At 35.7% G+C, this 16,982-nt stretch overlaps 1 protein-coding gene across 1 annotated transcript in view; it reads left to right on the top strand.

The window, feature by feature from the left end:
- Positions 1-16,982, top strand: part of ADAM10 (ADAM metallopeptidase domain 10) — a 110,369-nt gene that overhangs the window by 44,388 nt on the left and 48,999 nt on the right. Inside the window, exon 5 of the mRNA XM_082617721.1 lies at positions 12,069-12,169. Within this exon, the coding sequence (XP_082473847.1) occupies positions 12,069-12,169 (101 nt within the window). The remainder of the gene's footprint in view (positions 1-12,068; positions 12,170-16,982) is intronic.

Genomic DNA, 16,982 nt, shown 5'->3' with positions numbered 1-16,982 from the left:
CAACTCCGATTGAACTGGAAATTCTATATTGTGATATCATCCAGTCATTTAATGCTGTAACACCTTTGTGTGTGTGGCCTACTGAAGCATCATCCTCTTGTGTAAATTTCAGTGTGGGTATTTGCATAGTATTTAAAGAATATTTTAGATATTTTTGTAATTTCTAAGCCTTTTGAGTATTTCTTTTTGGAATCTTGAAATGACTTCCACTTGATAAGACTTCAGATTTATCTTTATGGATTTTGTTCTCGACCGTGGTCTTTATATATGGTAATTTGTTGGGAGAGCTCTTTTTCTGTGTTTTAAGAGTAGAAAATGTATTTAGACTTCCCCTTTTCATTCTACCATTGTCTGTATATCCATAGTCATTTAATCACTAGAATGCTGTAATGAAATGACCCAGAAATACATTCCTCTAAGTCACAGGCCTCTTATACTCATATTTTATTTTTGACTGTAGTAAGAGTAGTCTATCAATTTTTGCCTATTTTCCTTATTTGGCAGCTTCCAGGCTTCATTTTCCTTTCTACATATAGAAATTTGTTGTCAGTAATTTTGTTCTCACCCCTGGTAATGTACTGGAAAGTCTTAATCATGTCGACTTCTTGCTTTATCAGCTCTGACAGTTTCTGTACTTAAGTCTGTCCAACTGCTTGTCATCTCTAATGCTCGATTACTATAGAAAATAGCATAATTATTCTAGATAGAATACATTTATGATTTTGGCTACTTGTTAAATCATAAATTCGTTAATGACACTTGTGCACATTTTTGCTCATCCCTATCTGATTCCTTTTCCAATTTCCCCTCCTGGTATTTCAGACCCTCCTCAAGCTCCAAACTACAGTCTTCCTTCACAAGCTAGAGTATGAATTCCTTTGCTTTCCTTTCTTTCTGCCAGTAGAATTATCATCTACTTCATTTGTATGTTATTTTGTAATTTTCTGAGTAATTTAATCATTTTGCAGGTTTACCTCCCCTATCAGGGTGTGTAAGTTCTCCAACTGCAGTTTCTGTTTCTTTTGCTCCTTTAACATTTCAGATATCATTTATCTCTGCAGCAGTTTCTTCACTGATACTTAATAAAGTCCTGCAACATTTTCCCTATAATGTTTTCTCAAAATCAAACAAGACCTTTGGGAAAGAAAGGAGAGGAAGAAATGATTGTCAGATTTTGAACTGATGATTTCCTTCCCATGATATTGTAGTCAAACATTTTCCTTTGCTTTGTATGTCTTATAAGTATCTTCAACTGTGTTTGTTCTGCCTTTTATGATTTCTGTTGTTTTGTCTTCTCTCTCGTTTCCTTTCTTCTCTTATCTACTTGTATGTAGTTTAAGAATGTTCTGCTCTTTTTTCATACTTGTGTTTCTTCCTCATCATATAATTGCATTTCTTTCACTTTGCATCTTATAGTAATTTTCAAAAATCTCCCTTTATTTCAGCCTTTTCTTTTTCCCCAAAGGTGATGAGTTAGATTGCAGAATCAGTGACATTGGATGCAACTTAGTTTTCTGTTCCTTTTGGCATTTAACTTTACCATTGATTTCAGTGCTTAACTCTTACTTGTCTTGGTAAACATATATTCATGGTAAGGAGATCTTTTCATGTTCTGCTTGTTATTACATGCCAGTAGTGGTATTAGAGCCTAAAAACAGCAATGTTTAGAGTGATTTTGTTTGTAACTTTTTCTGATAAATAGAAATGTAATGATATGAGGATAAGAGTATGGGAAGCAATTGCCTTAAACAGAATTTTTAATGCTTGCAGATTTAGACAATTACTTTTGAAAAACTATCTGAAAATCTGTCAAGTTAACTACAAAAGGAAAGCACCCATGTATTAACCATTTAGTTTTTAAATAGTTGCTCTAGTCTACATTCTAGACCAAGGGTTGGCATCTTTTTCTGTAAAGGTCCAGATAGTAAATAATTTGTCTTTGTGGGCCATATTTGCTCTGTTGCAGCTGAATTCTGCCACTGTAGTATGAAAACAGCAATAGGAAATATGTAAATGAATGAGCATGGCTATGTTCCAATAAAACTTACTGACACTTAAATTTGAATTTCATGTAATCTTAACATGACACAAAATATTATTCTTTTAATTTTTTCCCACCATTTGAAAATGTAAAAACCATCTTTAGCTTTCATGCCAAACAAAAGGACTCATTTATCTAGCAGGCTGTTGTTTGCCTACCACTCTTCTAGAGGATGGCTAGATAAATTTACTTTTTTTAAAATTGAAATATAGTTGACATACAATATTATGTTAGCTTCAGGTGTGCAACATAGTGACTTGACATTTAAATACATTATGAAATGATCACCACGATAAGTCTAGTAACATCTGTCACCATACAAAATTATTACAGTATTATTGACTGTATTCCTTATGCTGTATGTTACCTCCCCGCAACTTACTTATTTTATAATTGGAAGTTTGTGCCTTTTAATCTCCTTGACCTATTTCGCCCAGTCTCCTACTCCCCTTCCCTTTGGCAACCACTGGTTTGTTCTCTGTATCTATGACTCGGCTTCTGTTTTGTTTCATTTTTTTTTTTTTTTTAAGATTCCATATGTAAGTGAAACCACATGGTATTTGTCTAGATTAAATTTACTTTTAATTGGCCCTTTAACCTCTCTGTGTAGAATACCTAAGGTTCTAATAATATTAGTGGTAGTACAAGTAGTTATTACTCTTTGATGTATAACCAGCACCATATAAAGTTCTTTGCTTACATTATTTTGTTAAATCTCCACAATAACCCTGTGAGGTATATAGGCACACATGTTATCCCCACTTTATAGATGAGGAAACTAAGCCTTAGAAAACTTATGTCACTTGATTGTGGATCTTGTGTTCTTAACCACGTGTCTTCTGCTTCACTCCTGGAAGAAAGCTGTAAATTCTCACTGCCATTATTCCAAGGATTTCTGGGTCTTCTCTGAAATCTGTAATAACACATTTGCATCTATTGCTGTTTAGAGCCAAATTCTTTCCCTAACATATCTAGCAATGGATGCTTTATTTCACAACTAATAAAAAGGGAGAGGATGTCCCTTTATTATTTAATAATAATATTATTATTATTTTCATATAATTTGCTTAAGTGCCAATAATTTATTTTTACAGCTAAAGTACTGCATGGCTGTTTAGATCATTGTGTATATGCTTGATTGAATTTGGTGTCCCTGTATTTGTTATTTTCAGTGGAAGCAAATAACAGGGGAGGCACGCCAACTTTGGATAGGAATCCTGATGAGAATTTGGCTACACTCCTCTTAATGCTGTTTTTGCAACTCTAGGCATGAATATATGAAACCACCATGGAAAATGATGCTGATATTCTGGAGAACCTTAGGGAATGGCTTCTAAGGCTGTACCAGAACACAGAGACAGTTTTCAGTGAAAATATTTAATAACTTCTAGATGCTTTGATATCCAGTTAGATGTGAAGGTGATAACTACGTGTAGTTATCAGCTTAAAATTCATACTTGTTCAATTCTATACTTAGGTGGTAAAAAACACTCTCTTCTAGGACATAGGAGTGTGAACAATTATGACAGGGTAAGAACACCATTTAGTCCTCTGCCTCTTGGCCCAGTTTATTTTAAAGAAACTGGGAAAAACATTGTCCCATAAACTATACTGCTAGTCTTAGTAATATGAATAGCTTTTAGGAATGACTGACTGTATGATTGCTTGGAATCATTAGTTGTAAATAGTGGACCTTTGCACCCTTTTGTATACTACCTTTCTGAGAGGCAAAGGTCTAAGTAATTTTCCCATGCTGTACTTATAAAGAAATATTTTGTTTCTGAACTAAAAGATATTTTAAGTAAATACATGAAGCCACAGAGTAAGAGTGTTTAGGTTTATTCTTTCACTTCAGATTATTTATTTTCCTTTGGGTGGTATAGGAAAGCCCAAAGAGCTTGAATTTGCCTGTGCCTCATAGTATTGTATCAGTAGTAGGTTACTCTTACTTTCAGCGTGTGTGCTAGCTGTAACTGTACTTATCTTTCTCTTGTGCTTCAATGGGAAGACTCCTTATTTCTTGTTCTGAAAAATTGAGACTGTTAAATTTTACTTAACCAGTTCAAGGTGAAGGCCTCCTTCCGGTAGAAGCCTCTTCATTTGTGAAACTTCAGGATATTGCTTTTAATAAACCTTAAAAAAAATCAATTAGTTTCATATTGTGTTTTTGAAGTTGTGGATGTAAATGAGTTTTGTCATAGTCACTAAGACTTCCAACTCCTTTTGTGTCACTGTTAGTGGAAAGGAGGGACAAAGGATAGAAGGAAAAGAGGAAAGGAAGAATTGAATTGGAAAGTATTGATAATGACTAGCATTGTTCAAATCTGACATTGTTAGATTGTCACATTTTCCTTCCAGAGGTACCAGGAAATTCTGAGGATTATCGTGGAAAGTTTCTATATGTGCTTAAGGTCCAGTCTGAGCTTGGAAATGTGCTTATGTGTATGGAATTGTGACAAACTGTGGTAGACACTTGGAAAGATTAAGGAATGGAGTGTTCTGATTGATAATTCAGTAGCAGAATGGCTTAAGACTATGATAGGAAGTGCCCATGACTTCAGAACTCCCATAGAGTATACAAGTTTATTGGTTAATCTCTATACTGTATGTTTTAATTCACATGTTTTACTTAGCATTGATGTTAAATACTTAATTTTCTTAAGCAAAGTGACAGTATTTAAAAGAAATATAAGAATTTAGTGGCATTGTTGACTCTGTTTTTGCTTTTTTTCCCCCTGAGTTAATCTCTAGGGAAATATAATTTCTCCAAATAGTTCTCAGGCACAAATGAAGAAAAGTTGAGAAGCCTGTGAGAAATGGTAGCTATCTGAAAAATATTTAATTAGAAATGTGAGATATTTAATTGGGAACACATTTAAAAAAACAGATTAAAAAGAGACAGTGAGGGATTTAATTCTTTTTGCAGAATTTGGAGGAAATATGCCCAGCCCTTTTATATTATTCAATCACAGTTTATTTTGTTTTATTTATGTAAATAAGACTCAAGTTACGAACACTTTAGATCAAGACGTTTTCTGATTGGTTACCATATGTATCGGGTTAGCCAAAAAATGCATTCAGGTTTTTCCATAAGATGTTATGGAAAACCCAAATGAACTTTTTGGCCAACCCAATATATATTTGTGTATATATTTATTTAAAAACATAAATAGAAAATATTTTGGCTGCATAATGATCATTTCAGAAACATAAGATTATTTAAAAATAAAAGAGCTCTTATATTGTAAAACAGCTTTAAAACTCATCCTAGAAAGTAAAATTATATTTGGAAATTTTGTTCTTTTTTTCCGAGAAATATCACCTCATGACTGTGTTTTGCAGTGTTTGAGATGTTTTTACAAACAGATTGAATAAGAAAATTAATTCATTGTACATCTGAATATTGCATAAAGATACAGTTTTTAATAAGTTGTCATTATACTGTCAAGTCATGTTTTGAGAGTTTGGAAAAAGTTTATAGACATTTGATGTGATAGTAAGAAGAATGAATTTGAAAGTTTTAAATTAAGACTTCACAAGCATATGCATTTAAAAAATAGGGATTTTCTTTTGGGGGGCATTGTTTCTTCATCATACCTCATCAGCAAACTGTTCATGGAAAATAGAGTTTTCTGGAGTAGACCAGAAGATTGATGTAGTTCTGAATTCAATAGAATTCTGTAACTTTAGTACGATTGCAAAAGGGACTAGAATTAGTTCTAAACGCTAAGTTTGAAGATGATGGAAACTGAAGCCTAAAGAGTCTTAAGCAACTTGGGCAAGATATTTTCATGGCAAGGATCCATGTTTCCTGGCTTTTACTCCAGTACTTTTTAGTTACATTGTTAAGTTAGTAGAGACTTGTTTAAAGGTGGCTAAAGTCAAGGGACTTAATGACGGTAAAGACGATTATTGTGAAGATTAAAAAAAAGATTAGGAGAAAGCTAAGGCTTTATTTTTGGTATCATTGTTGATTTTGCAGAAGTGTGGCTATCCTCCCTACTGAAAAATAGAGTAATTTTACATTTTACGTTCAACTTTTATGAGTTATGAGTTACAGAAAAACTAGTAGAAGTAGCATTGAGTATATATGTGTGTATGCACTAGGGATAAGAGGCGCTAAAACTAGGTCTTTCACATCTCTTCTAGCACAATTCAGTGCTTGACGTTTATGCTAGCGACCTTGTGGGTGTGCCTGAGGACATTGGTCTAGGACTTGGGCCCTGTAAAGAGTTGCTTTACATTGTGATATAAGATTTATTATAAAAATGTTAAATTCTGTTCATGGTTTATAAATTTGGAGATTAGATAATCTCCATAAGCAATCTTGTTATCTTATATTTATATTCAGAAATTAGACTAGGAATTCAATGATGTGGATTTTACTGCTTTCAGCAACTGTAGAGGTTTAGAATTGCTGGGGAAGGAAAAAATTGCCCTCTGCCCTTTTTAGGTTCTTCTACCTGGTCTAAGAATTAAATTGACATGAGACAGATGAAAAGGAGAAAATCAAATTTAATTATGTATGTACGAGGTCTCCATCAGAAAAATGAGGCCCCAGTTAGGCAATTGAGGTTTATATGGCATTTGAGAGGAGAAGGGGCTAGGGGTTTGGTACTTCAAGGGGGAGGGAAAAAATTATAGGAAGATGGAAAAGCAAATGTTGGATAAACAAATGTTTGCTCTGCCATGCAGGAACAAGGGGACACAGAGAGGACTTGGTCTCTGGGCCCTGCCAAGTTCCTCCTACCACACCTAGCCCATTTTCTTTGTAGATCTCTCTGGTGATAGTGCTGTTCCTGAACCAGGCCCTTTATCTAAATTCTTCTAGGCAGTTAAAGGGCAGGTAAAAAGAAAGACTTCCTTAGTCTTCTGTTTCTTAAAAATAATCAGTCTAAAATAATCCTTATGCCAGAGAGAGACATGGGGTGGCAAATTTTGTTCCCCTGCAGAATCATGGACTTAAAGGCAACCTTGTAGGGGACTTCCCTGGTGGTCTAGTGGTTAAGACTCTGCGCTTCCAATGCAGGGGGTGTGGGTTTGATCCCTGGTTGGGGAACTAAGATCCCACATGCTGCGTGGCACAGCTAAAAAATGAAAAAATATTTTTAAAAAGGTGACCTTGTAGATCAACTAGTTAAAACTGTTGCAGAGTTTAATTCATTTGCTTAAGATCACACAAGTTAGTGGGAGACATGGTAAGGAAAAAGCACAAGAGGTAATGTGTCAGAACTGAGGCATGGCTTTTGTATGAGAAAGTAGTTTGAAGGGAAATCAGGATGAAGTTTGAGAATAGCTTTGTGACCTTATGCAAGTAAGTAACTTTACCTTTTCTGGGTGTCATTTTCTTCATGTTATAAAGTGAGTATGTAGATCATTAATACTTCTTATTTCTTCTAAAATTTGATGATTCCAAACTACTTTTCCTCTAAAGCTGGAAATATTTTTGGTTTTTCTGATTATCAAATGACTATATAAAATAGACATTTTTGCTTGTGAATTAAGTAGAAGATGAAGTGTATCCATCACTGTTAGCATATTGGTGAATAGCCCTTTAGGTCTTGCTTATCATTTTTTTTCTTAATAAATTTATTTTATTTATTATTTGAGTGTCTAATCTGTACAAGACACTTTCAGATACATTGGATACAGTGATGAACAGGGCAAAGTTTCTGTCCTAATGCACTTTACAGTCTCCTGATCAGAATAATAGAGCAAAATTTCTCCTATTGACCTGATACCCGTGATTCCCTTGGCCCCCAACACTAACCTTTCTTAAAAAACAAGGGTGGGAAGGGACATGCCTGGACCAGCTCTGAGTTTGTTTCCTGTGAGAGCAGGGTTGTGAGTGCATGCCCCCAACACTAACCTTTCTTAAAAAACAAGGGTGGGAAGGGACATGCCTGGACCAGCTCTGAGTTTGTTTCCTGTGAGAGCAGGGTTGTGAGTGCATGTTGAAAAGGGGACCATCTTTAGCTTACTGTCCTTCATACTATGCCCTTCTCTCCCTGTTCTCCCCACCCTCCCCAAACAGACTGGTTGTGGGGGATGGGGGAAGGGCCACTAGGGAGAAAGGGACCTCTGTCCACTGCAATTGGAAGGGGGAAGGGTATTTGGGGGCTGCTTGACCCATCCGTCCATTCCTCCACACTCATCATCTCTCCTTACAGAAAACAAAAAGTCTGCTCGTCTTTTTACTGTCTCAATGAATCCTTGTGGATTTTTGGCAACTTTGGGAGTCAGTGGCATTTTCATGGGCAAGGACCCAACCCACCTACCCTTCAGATACCTAGCAAATCAACTTTTTGTACAGTATCTGTCTGTGGAACCACTGTCTTTTAAATTCAGTGAATATCATAAAAGTTGGGTCATTTGATTGAATTTAGTGATTCATAGTGTGTCATTGGAGGAATTACACCAAGTTTTGATGGTTAGAGAGTTATCTCATAGCTAAAACTTTGGACTCTGCAATCAAATTCCTAACCTGGCAGTCATGTTGAGGGAGGGATGGCTTGCTGGGAGTAGTGAGGAGATAAAGTCTAGTCTAGTTAGTCTGTAGTGAGAAGTGGGTGTTTTACGCATCTGTTGGGCAGATGATCTGTACTGTAAATATTCCCCCTTCCTGGAGTGGATGATTGAGAGTTAACTAGAGCTATTTCCTGCTTGAGGTGGTATCACAATATATGTATTATTTATATCTGTGCTTCCTACAACAAAACAGAAGCAAGAGGTTGGCATGCAGAGGAACTGGAAGAAAGGCCGTAGATTTAAAGCTGATCTTTGTTTTAAATAGGCTGAATATTCTACGCCAATGACTCATTCTTTGTGAAAGAATATGCTGTTTGGCCTTTTCAGGGGAACTACAGTTGCATCCTATGATTTAGCATCTCAATGAGGGCTTATTCATTAGTTGAACAAAGGCTTTTTCTAGAAATGGGGATTATATTGTCAGTAATTTTAGAGGGAAAATGTCATTGTCCATTTTCATAGTTAATGTGGTGACCAGGGAAAATAGGTTCTTTTAGAAGTTTTGAAAGTATATGGGAAACATTTTATACTCGATTCCTTTTTTTCTATTGGAAGAGTTTTGTGCTGACAGATTTTGAAGCACATATAAAATATATGATATATAAGATACAATTTACAAAGAAACAAAACACTAGTTCTTTTAAATATTCTAATTCTTGATGTTTCTTTTTTAAAATAATTAATTAATTAATTAATTAAATTTTGGCTGTGTTGGGTCTTCGTTGCTGCACGAGGGCTTTCTCTAGTTGTGGCGAGCAGGGGCTACTCTTTGTTGTGGTGCGCGGGCTTCTCACTGTGGTGGCTTCTCTTGTTGTGGAGCACATGCTCTAGGCATGTGGGCTTCAGTAGTTGTGGCATGCAGGCTCAGTAGTTGTGGCACACGGGCTTAGTTGCTCCGTGGCATGTGGGATCTTCCCAGACCAGGGCTCGAACCCGTGTCCCCTGCATTGCTGGGCAGATTCTTAACCACTGCTCCACTAGGGAAGTCCTTTGATGTTTCTAATGTTTTAAATTATAGTGTACTATATAGGTCATAGTTTTATTTTTTAATTCCCCTACACATTTATAAATAACAGGAGAGTTTCAGTAGTTTGACAAAAATTTTTGAAGGTCATGGAGCAGTTGTAATTTTCCCCATTGATTATTAAGATCATTTTGCATAGTTTCAGTGCATGGTCAATTTTACTGCCTGTGATACTGTGGTAAAGCGGGGACTGCCTGTAGTTAAACAGTGAAATAGGATTGAGAAGGGACTCTAGAAATACATTATCATTGTCAGGTGGCATAAAGGAACTGCTTGAGGTTACAGATTATAATTTTTAAATGAGAATAGTTATAGTTACCAGTTGCTTCTCCAGCCCCATTCAACTGGAGCGGTATAGGTAGAGAGCTGAATTTAAACAGGTTTTGGTGGAGAGTTGGGAATGGGGTGGTGGCAAGGGAGTTTAAGGTAAATGCAGTGGAGTAATTATAATAATAATTGTCTATGGGATTTAAACTGAATAAGGAGAAAGAGAATATCCACTAGTGAACAGGGTGGTAGCATAGGTGGATTGAAGGGTTTTTGAGATGTCAAAGGACTGTTGGAGTCTAAAGGGAATGTTCTGAAAAGATGAGTGGTGGAAAGAAAGTAGGATGAGGAAGTTGAGATTAAGAAGGGGTTTCAGAAATTGAGGTAGGAGAAGACAGTTGGAGGAAAGGTAGGATGAGTGTATTGGAAGGATCATCTCCATGAATGTTGAAATCACTAAGAATTATGATGGGGTGGTATCAGAGAGAGTGACAGTGAGTTAGGAGCTATAAATAAGGTAATAGAGGGAAGTAGTGAATTGGAGGCAGCAAAAACTTACAGTAAATTGGAGTACTTGGTGGTGTAGTCTCATAACTATAAAAGCTGAGCCCCAATGAAAATAGTCTTGATGTTCCCAAGGCAGGAAGTGGTAGATAGCTGTGAGTGTTTAGGTGAGGGTCAAGGGAATGTCTTCCTAAGAACAGGGAGAGTTCTGGGGTTTCCCCTTGATTTCTTTTTCAACTAAATTTATTTATTTATTCATTTATTTAATTTTTGGCTGCATCGGGTCTTCACTGCTGCACGCAGGTTTTCTCTAGTTGCTGAGAGCGGGGGCTACTCTTTGTTGCGGTGCGCGGGTTTCTCATTGCGGTGGCTTCTCTTGTTGTAGAACACGGGCTCTAGGTGTGCAGGCTTCAGTAGTTGTGGCACATGGGCTTCAGTAGTTGTGGCTCGCAGGCTGTAGAGCGCAGGCTCAGTAGTTGTGGCGCACGGGCTTAGTTGCTCCGTGGCATGTGGGATCTTCCCAGACCAGGGCTCGAATCCGTGTCCCCTGCATTGGCAGGCGGATTCTTAACCACTGCGCCACCAGGGAAGTCCCTAAGTCTATCATTTCTTCCACATTTATTGGTTGGAATTTACAGCTGTTGCAATCTTGACCTCTGGTAAAAACTAACGTTTAAATCAGAGCTGTTATATCAATGTGAGTAGGTTGTCCATAACCCCTTCCTCCTACCTGCCAGTTTAGATTTGTATTGTGATATTTAGTTAGTATTTCCAGTGAAATAGGTCACTAGTGTCACTTCAGGTTCTAGATTTACTTAAGAAACAGTGTTTCTAATTATAATTCTATGCATTATAACTATATGTTACTTAAGGATGTTTCAGTGCTTCGCCTCTAACCCATGTCTCGATGTTTTATTTTGATAGTTCTCTTAATTATGGGTAGTAGATTGAATTACAAAATATGTTCACGAACTAAGGAGAACCTTAACAAGGGAAGTATGTGAACCTTGAGAGAGTGGAATAAACTTTTAAATGACTACACTAATTTGAACAGCTGTCTGGAAGTAGAAACAATTCAGTTAAGGCTAAATTAATCACCTTTTAATTATAAAGGGAAAACAAGTAATAATAAAATAGTTATTGCTTTGTAAAGCATTCACTTGAATTATACATTGAAGAAATTTAAACTCAGTCTGCTTTTACTATGCCATGGAGCATGTTTCTAGGTTACTTTCCCTTATGACTAGTTGGTATTCATTGAAGGAATTCAAACCAAATATGATATATTTGCCTAACTGTAGTTCAAATTGAGGTAGCTTTATACATTTGCAGAATAAGAAATTTAATGTGTTTGAACGGAAAGTTATAAATTACAAAATGAAGTAAATTGCAGTGTTAAAATGCTCTGTATATCTGAAGTGGGACAGGTTGGGAAAGTTAAATGCAGAATAAAGAATGATTATTGTTCTTTTTTAGAATTCACAAATCATTCATGTGACAAAAACTTAGAGACCAATGATGTTGAAGGAGAACTTCAGAACCTGCCAGGTTTTAAAAGTAGAATGCCTAGCATAATGCCTTTGCCATTGGAGCCCAATAAGCATTTATGGCTTTTATTAATTATGACAGTTAAATTTTCATTTATAAGATAATTGGTAATACCTAAACATGTGACAGTAATAACATTTCTTCTTTGTGTTTTAGACTATCCCCATAAATATGGTCCACAGGGGGGCTGTGCAGATCACTCAGTATTTGAAAGGATGAGGAAGTACCAGATGACTGGTGTGGAAGAAGTAACACGGGTAAGGATTTTAATACAAACTTGTGTTTAAGAACCTCAAAGGCCTTAAGAGAACAGGGAAAAGGCAATTTTCCTGGACTTATATGTAGTAAAAATGTGGATTTCTTAGACAGGGTAATTGACCTACTAAGTACATCTTCAAAGAGTATTACAATGTTTCAAAACTCAATAACCACAAAAACTCAGTAAGTTCCCTCAAAAAAGGAAGGCCTGATAATACATACATCCCCTACTCCAGCTATCCCTCCTAGCTCTGCTGGTCAATAAACCCCATTTAATGGTTTATTAGTGAAAGATTTTGGGGAACCTAATAGACTATAAATAAGATAACAAATGTTCTAATTGAGCTATATATAACCACTTTACAAAGCTCCAGTGTGGGAGGCCTCTTAGCTCACAAATAACCAAACTTTTATCCAATTTTCTGAAAACAACACAATCTAAGAACTTCAGGAAAACAAATATTGATATACAAATTATGGCTACTCAAAAATGCAAAAAAAAAAAATGCATTTCCTGTAGGTAAAATGCAATGTACATTTATAGTGGGAAGCAGCCGCATAGCACAGGGAGATCAGCTCGGTGCTTTGTGACCACCTAGAGAGGTGGGATAGGGAGGGTGCAAGGGAGATGCAAGGGGGAGGGGATATGGGGATATACGTATACGTATACGTATAGCTGATTCACTTTGTGATACAGCAGAAACTAACACACCATTGTAAAGCAATTATAGTCCAATAAAAATGTTTAAAAAAACAAAAAACTTTTGTTTAAGAAATGGAAGTGAACTTGGGTATGTGTTTCTGCATTAAAAATGTATGTTCTAGGATTTCTAAAAGATTATACTGCCGTCAGGAAATATTTATATTTTTTAATGCTCAAAGAGGCCAAGGAACTTGCTTATAATAAAGGTGTGATGCTGCGATTTGAGTACAAATCTGCATGACCCAAAAAACATAATGTGTCCAAAATATTCTCTTACATGTTTTATCATAAAATTTAAAAATATCCAGTCTGAACATGTATTTTGTATAAATGTGTTTATATTAATATGAAAATTAGAGTGACCAACTTCCCCTGGTTTGCCTGAGACTTCTCCAGTTTAACATTGAAAATCATGTGTCTCTAAGGAAACCAAGATGGTTAGTTACCCTAATAAAAATCATCATACTTTTGATACTTTAATTGTAAGTTTTTCTGCCATTGACTGTTGACGTTTTATTCTTTTTTTGACCTCCTTTATTTCATATATAGGTGATAGTTTTATGGTTATTTAAAACACAAGTTTAAAATTAAAATTTTTTCATTTTTATAATAAAACATCATATATTTTGAACATCCTTTCTAAAAGTAGTAGCATGGATTAACATTTCTTGAGTCACAAATGCAGATTTGTATGTTTCTTGATCTGCAAAATGGCATAAATAATACCATTTCAAATGGGTCTTTTAAGTCTAAGTGAGATTTTATTCTTGTATTCATTGAACAATTTTTTATTGATCTCCCATATGTCAGAAGATCTGTGATAGGTTCTGGGAATATGTGGAAATTAAGATGAAGGCTTGTCCTCACAAAGTTTATAGTTTAATTGGAGACACAGAAAAATTGAAGATAGTAAGAAATGGAAGAAGATTAAGCAAAGGGTGATATTCTACACACAAGAAGACTAGTTAACCTAGCCTTGCAAGTGTTTGAGGACAATAATCAGAAACTAAAAGAAAAAGCAGAAGTTAGGTTGACCATGAAGAGATGGAAAGAGGAGGAACAGTATATACAAGGCCAGAGAGATAGCAAGACCAGTAAAGAATTCTTAACTTCAGAGTGAGGTGCAAAACTAGAGACAAGGAGACTAATTAGGAGTTGTTGCAGTTATTCAGTTGAGAAGTGATAGTGTCTTGTACTAAGGTATCGGCAATGTGGATAGAGAGGCTGAGAGTATAGATTGCTAGATATAATACAGTTTAACAGTGGCTAGACACAACATTTAATATACAAATGTAGGTTATATTTTTTTATATTAGCAGCAGACCACCAGAAATGTCATGTAAGAGAGGACACCATTAAAAATAATACCAAGGATATTATGTATCTAAGAATAAATGTAACAAAGAATTATAAGACCTGTATAAGGAAAATTACAAAATTTTATAAGAAATGTTAACGATGATTGATTTTATTATGGAGAGATATACTATATAAAATGGAACATAATACCTAATATAAAAACATTAATTTTCCCCATATTGATTTGTAGATTCAGTGCAATTCCATACAAGTTACAACATGATTTTTCACAGCACTTGATGGGTCTAAAATGTTACAAGGAAAAGTGAAGGCTAAGAAGAAATGAGGCCCATCTGAAGGTGATGAACAGGAAAGAGAGATTTACCCTGGAAGATATTAAGACTGACTCTAGTAATTGAGAGTGTACTTTCAGCATAGGGATGTACAAATTGACCAGAGGAATAAAATTGAGTGCTCAGGAACAGATCCACACGTATATGAAACTTTGTTATGTGGTAGAGGTGAAATCTCAAATCAGGGAGGAAAGTAGAGACTATTGAATAAATGGAGCCAGAGAAAATGTTTATCCATTTGGAAAAAATGAAGCTGGATCTTCATCTCACATTATATTTAAAACAAAACAAAACTCTATAAAGTACTAAAACGAAAACTTTGAAACTCTTAGAACAAGTAAGTGGAGATTTCCCTTTCCAGCTGTGATAGAGTAACTGGTATCCAACTAGCCATCCTGTAAAAAACAACTGGAAAACAAAACAAGAACAACAACAGAAAAAAGAAACAATTGTTTTCAAATATTGGCCACAGGCAGTACAGGATTGAGATACCTGAGAGAGGAGAAATAAGTATCTCTGTGATTTCCCTGACTTTTTGACTGGAGGCAAAATTTTAGGAATGGCACAATGAAGGGCATTTCAAGAAGAGTAAGAAGTGCACAGCGCTGTTGCACAATAGAAGAGATACGTTCAGGTTCTGGAAGGCTGAGGTATCTGGATTTATGGACATAGTACCTGAGAGGAGAGAGCTATGCTGAAAAAAAGCTCTAGATATCTGCACAGGGATCGCCTTGAATCTATGAACTGAAACAACAATCAGAAATTGTACTTGGTAGAGATCTCAAGCCATGCTTGGAGTAGGCTAATCTCACCCTAGACTAAAGGCTACTCCAGACCTGTCCTAACTAAGCTGAAAAAACCAAGCTTCAGGAAGATCAAGGTGATTTTCAAGTAAATTAGTTGCCTGTCAGAACAAAGCTCAATAATACTTGTTAAAGAAGGACACTGAATGCAGATACTCAACAATGTAGCATTCAGAATGTCAGATGTTCAGAAAACATTGCTAGATGACCAGAAGCTCAAGAAGTTGGAAAATGTGATCCATAATCAGAACAAAAAACCACCCAGATAGAAACAGACTAGAAATTACAGGCATTAGCACATGAGGGCTTTGAAACAACTAATATTAATGTGTTCAAAAAACTACAAAAAGCTATGAAAACAAAGAGAATAGTAATTATAATAAAAGAACCAAATATAATCTCCCAGTGGGGATTTATCTAGTAATTGACAAACAGATTTTCAAAGTTATATGGAAATATAAAGGACCTACAATAGACAAAACAATTTTCAAAAAAGAACAAAAGCTAGAGGACTTATACTACCTGATTTTGAGATTTACTGTAAAGCTACAGTAGTCAAGATGGTGTCATCTTGACCTCAGGATAGACTTACAGGTCATGGAACAGAATAGAGAGTCCATATCCATTTGGCCAGTTGATTTTCACAAAAGTCCCAAGGTAATATAAAGGACGAAAGAGCAGTCTGACAGATAGTACTGGAATAATTGAATATCTATAAAAAAAAAAGAACCTCAACTTATACCATTACACCTTATACAAAAATAAACTCAAAATGGATAATAAATCTGCATGCTTAAAGCTAAAATGTAAACTTCTAGATAAAAACATGGAGGAAATTTTTGTGACTTTGGAATGGACAGCAATTTCTTAGGACACAAAAATACCCTGCCGAAAAAAATTATGAACTTGACTTTGTCAAAATTAAAAACTTCTCAAAAGATACAGTTAAGAAAATGTAAAAAGAAGCCACAGGGCTTCCCTGGTGGCGCAGTGGTTGAGAGTCCACCTGCCGATGCAGGGGACACGGGTTCGTGCCCCAGTCCGGGAAGATCCCACATGCCGCGGAGCGGCTGGGCCCGTGAGCCATGGCCGCTGAGCCTGCGCGTCCGGAGCCTGTGCTCCACAACGGGAGAGGCCACAACAGTGAGAGGCCCGTGTAACGCAAAAAAAAAAAAAAAAAAAAAAAAAAAGAAGCCACAGACTGTGAGAAAAATGTCAGCAGTACGTATATCTGACAGAAGGCTTCTCCGGAATATAACAAGAACTCTTATAACTCAGTTTTTAAAAAATGGTCAAACCTCAATTAAAAAATGGGCAAAAGCATTTGAAAAGACACTTGACAAAAGAAGATATTAAAAAATATTTTGTATTTTCAAGTAGAGAAACACTTTGAATAAGGCATGGAATCTTTGACTATTAAAGAATTGATGTATTTCACTCTATGAAAATTAAGAGTAAAGGACACCTTAAAGTGAAGACAATTACAAACTTTGAGACAATATTCACAATTCATAACATGGACAAAGAATTGTTTTCAAGAAATAGAGAAGTAGTCTTTCTCCTGTTTAGAGCAACTAATAGAGACCAACCTGACCTCAAAATATGAATATTTAAAAAAATATGTTATATTTGTGTCCGCATGTGTGTGTATTTG

Source organism: Mesoplodon mirus (genome assembly GCF_964341445.2).
Source record: "Mesoplodon mirus genome assembly, chromosome: 4".
Taxonomy (NCBI): Eukaryota; Metazoa; Chordata; class Mammalia; order Artiodactyla; family Ziphiidae; genus Mesoplodon; species Mesoplodon mirus.
The sequence above is the reverse complement of the archived record's forward strand: the minus strand, read 5'-3'. Positions and strand labels throughout refer to the sequence as shown.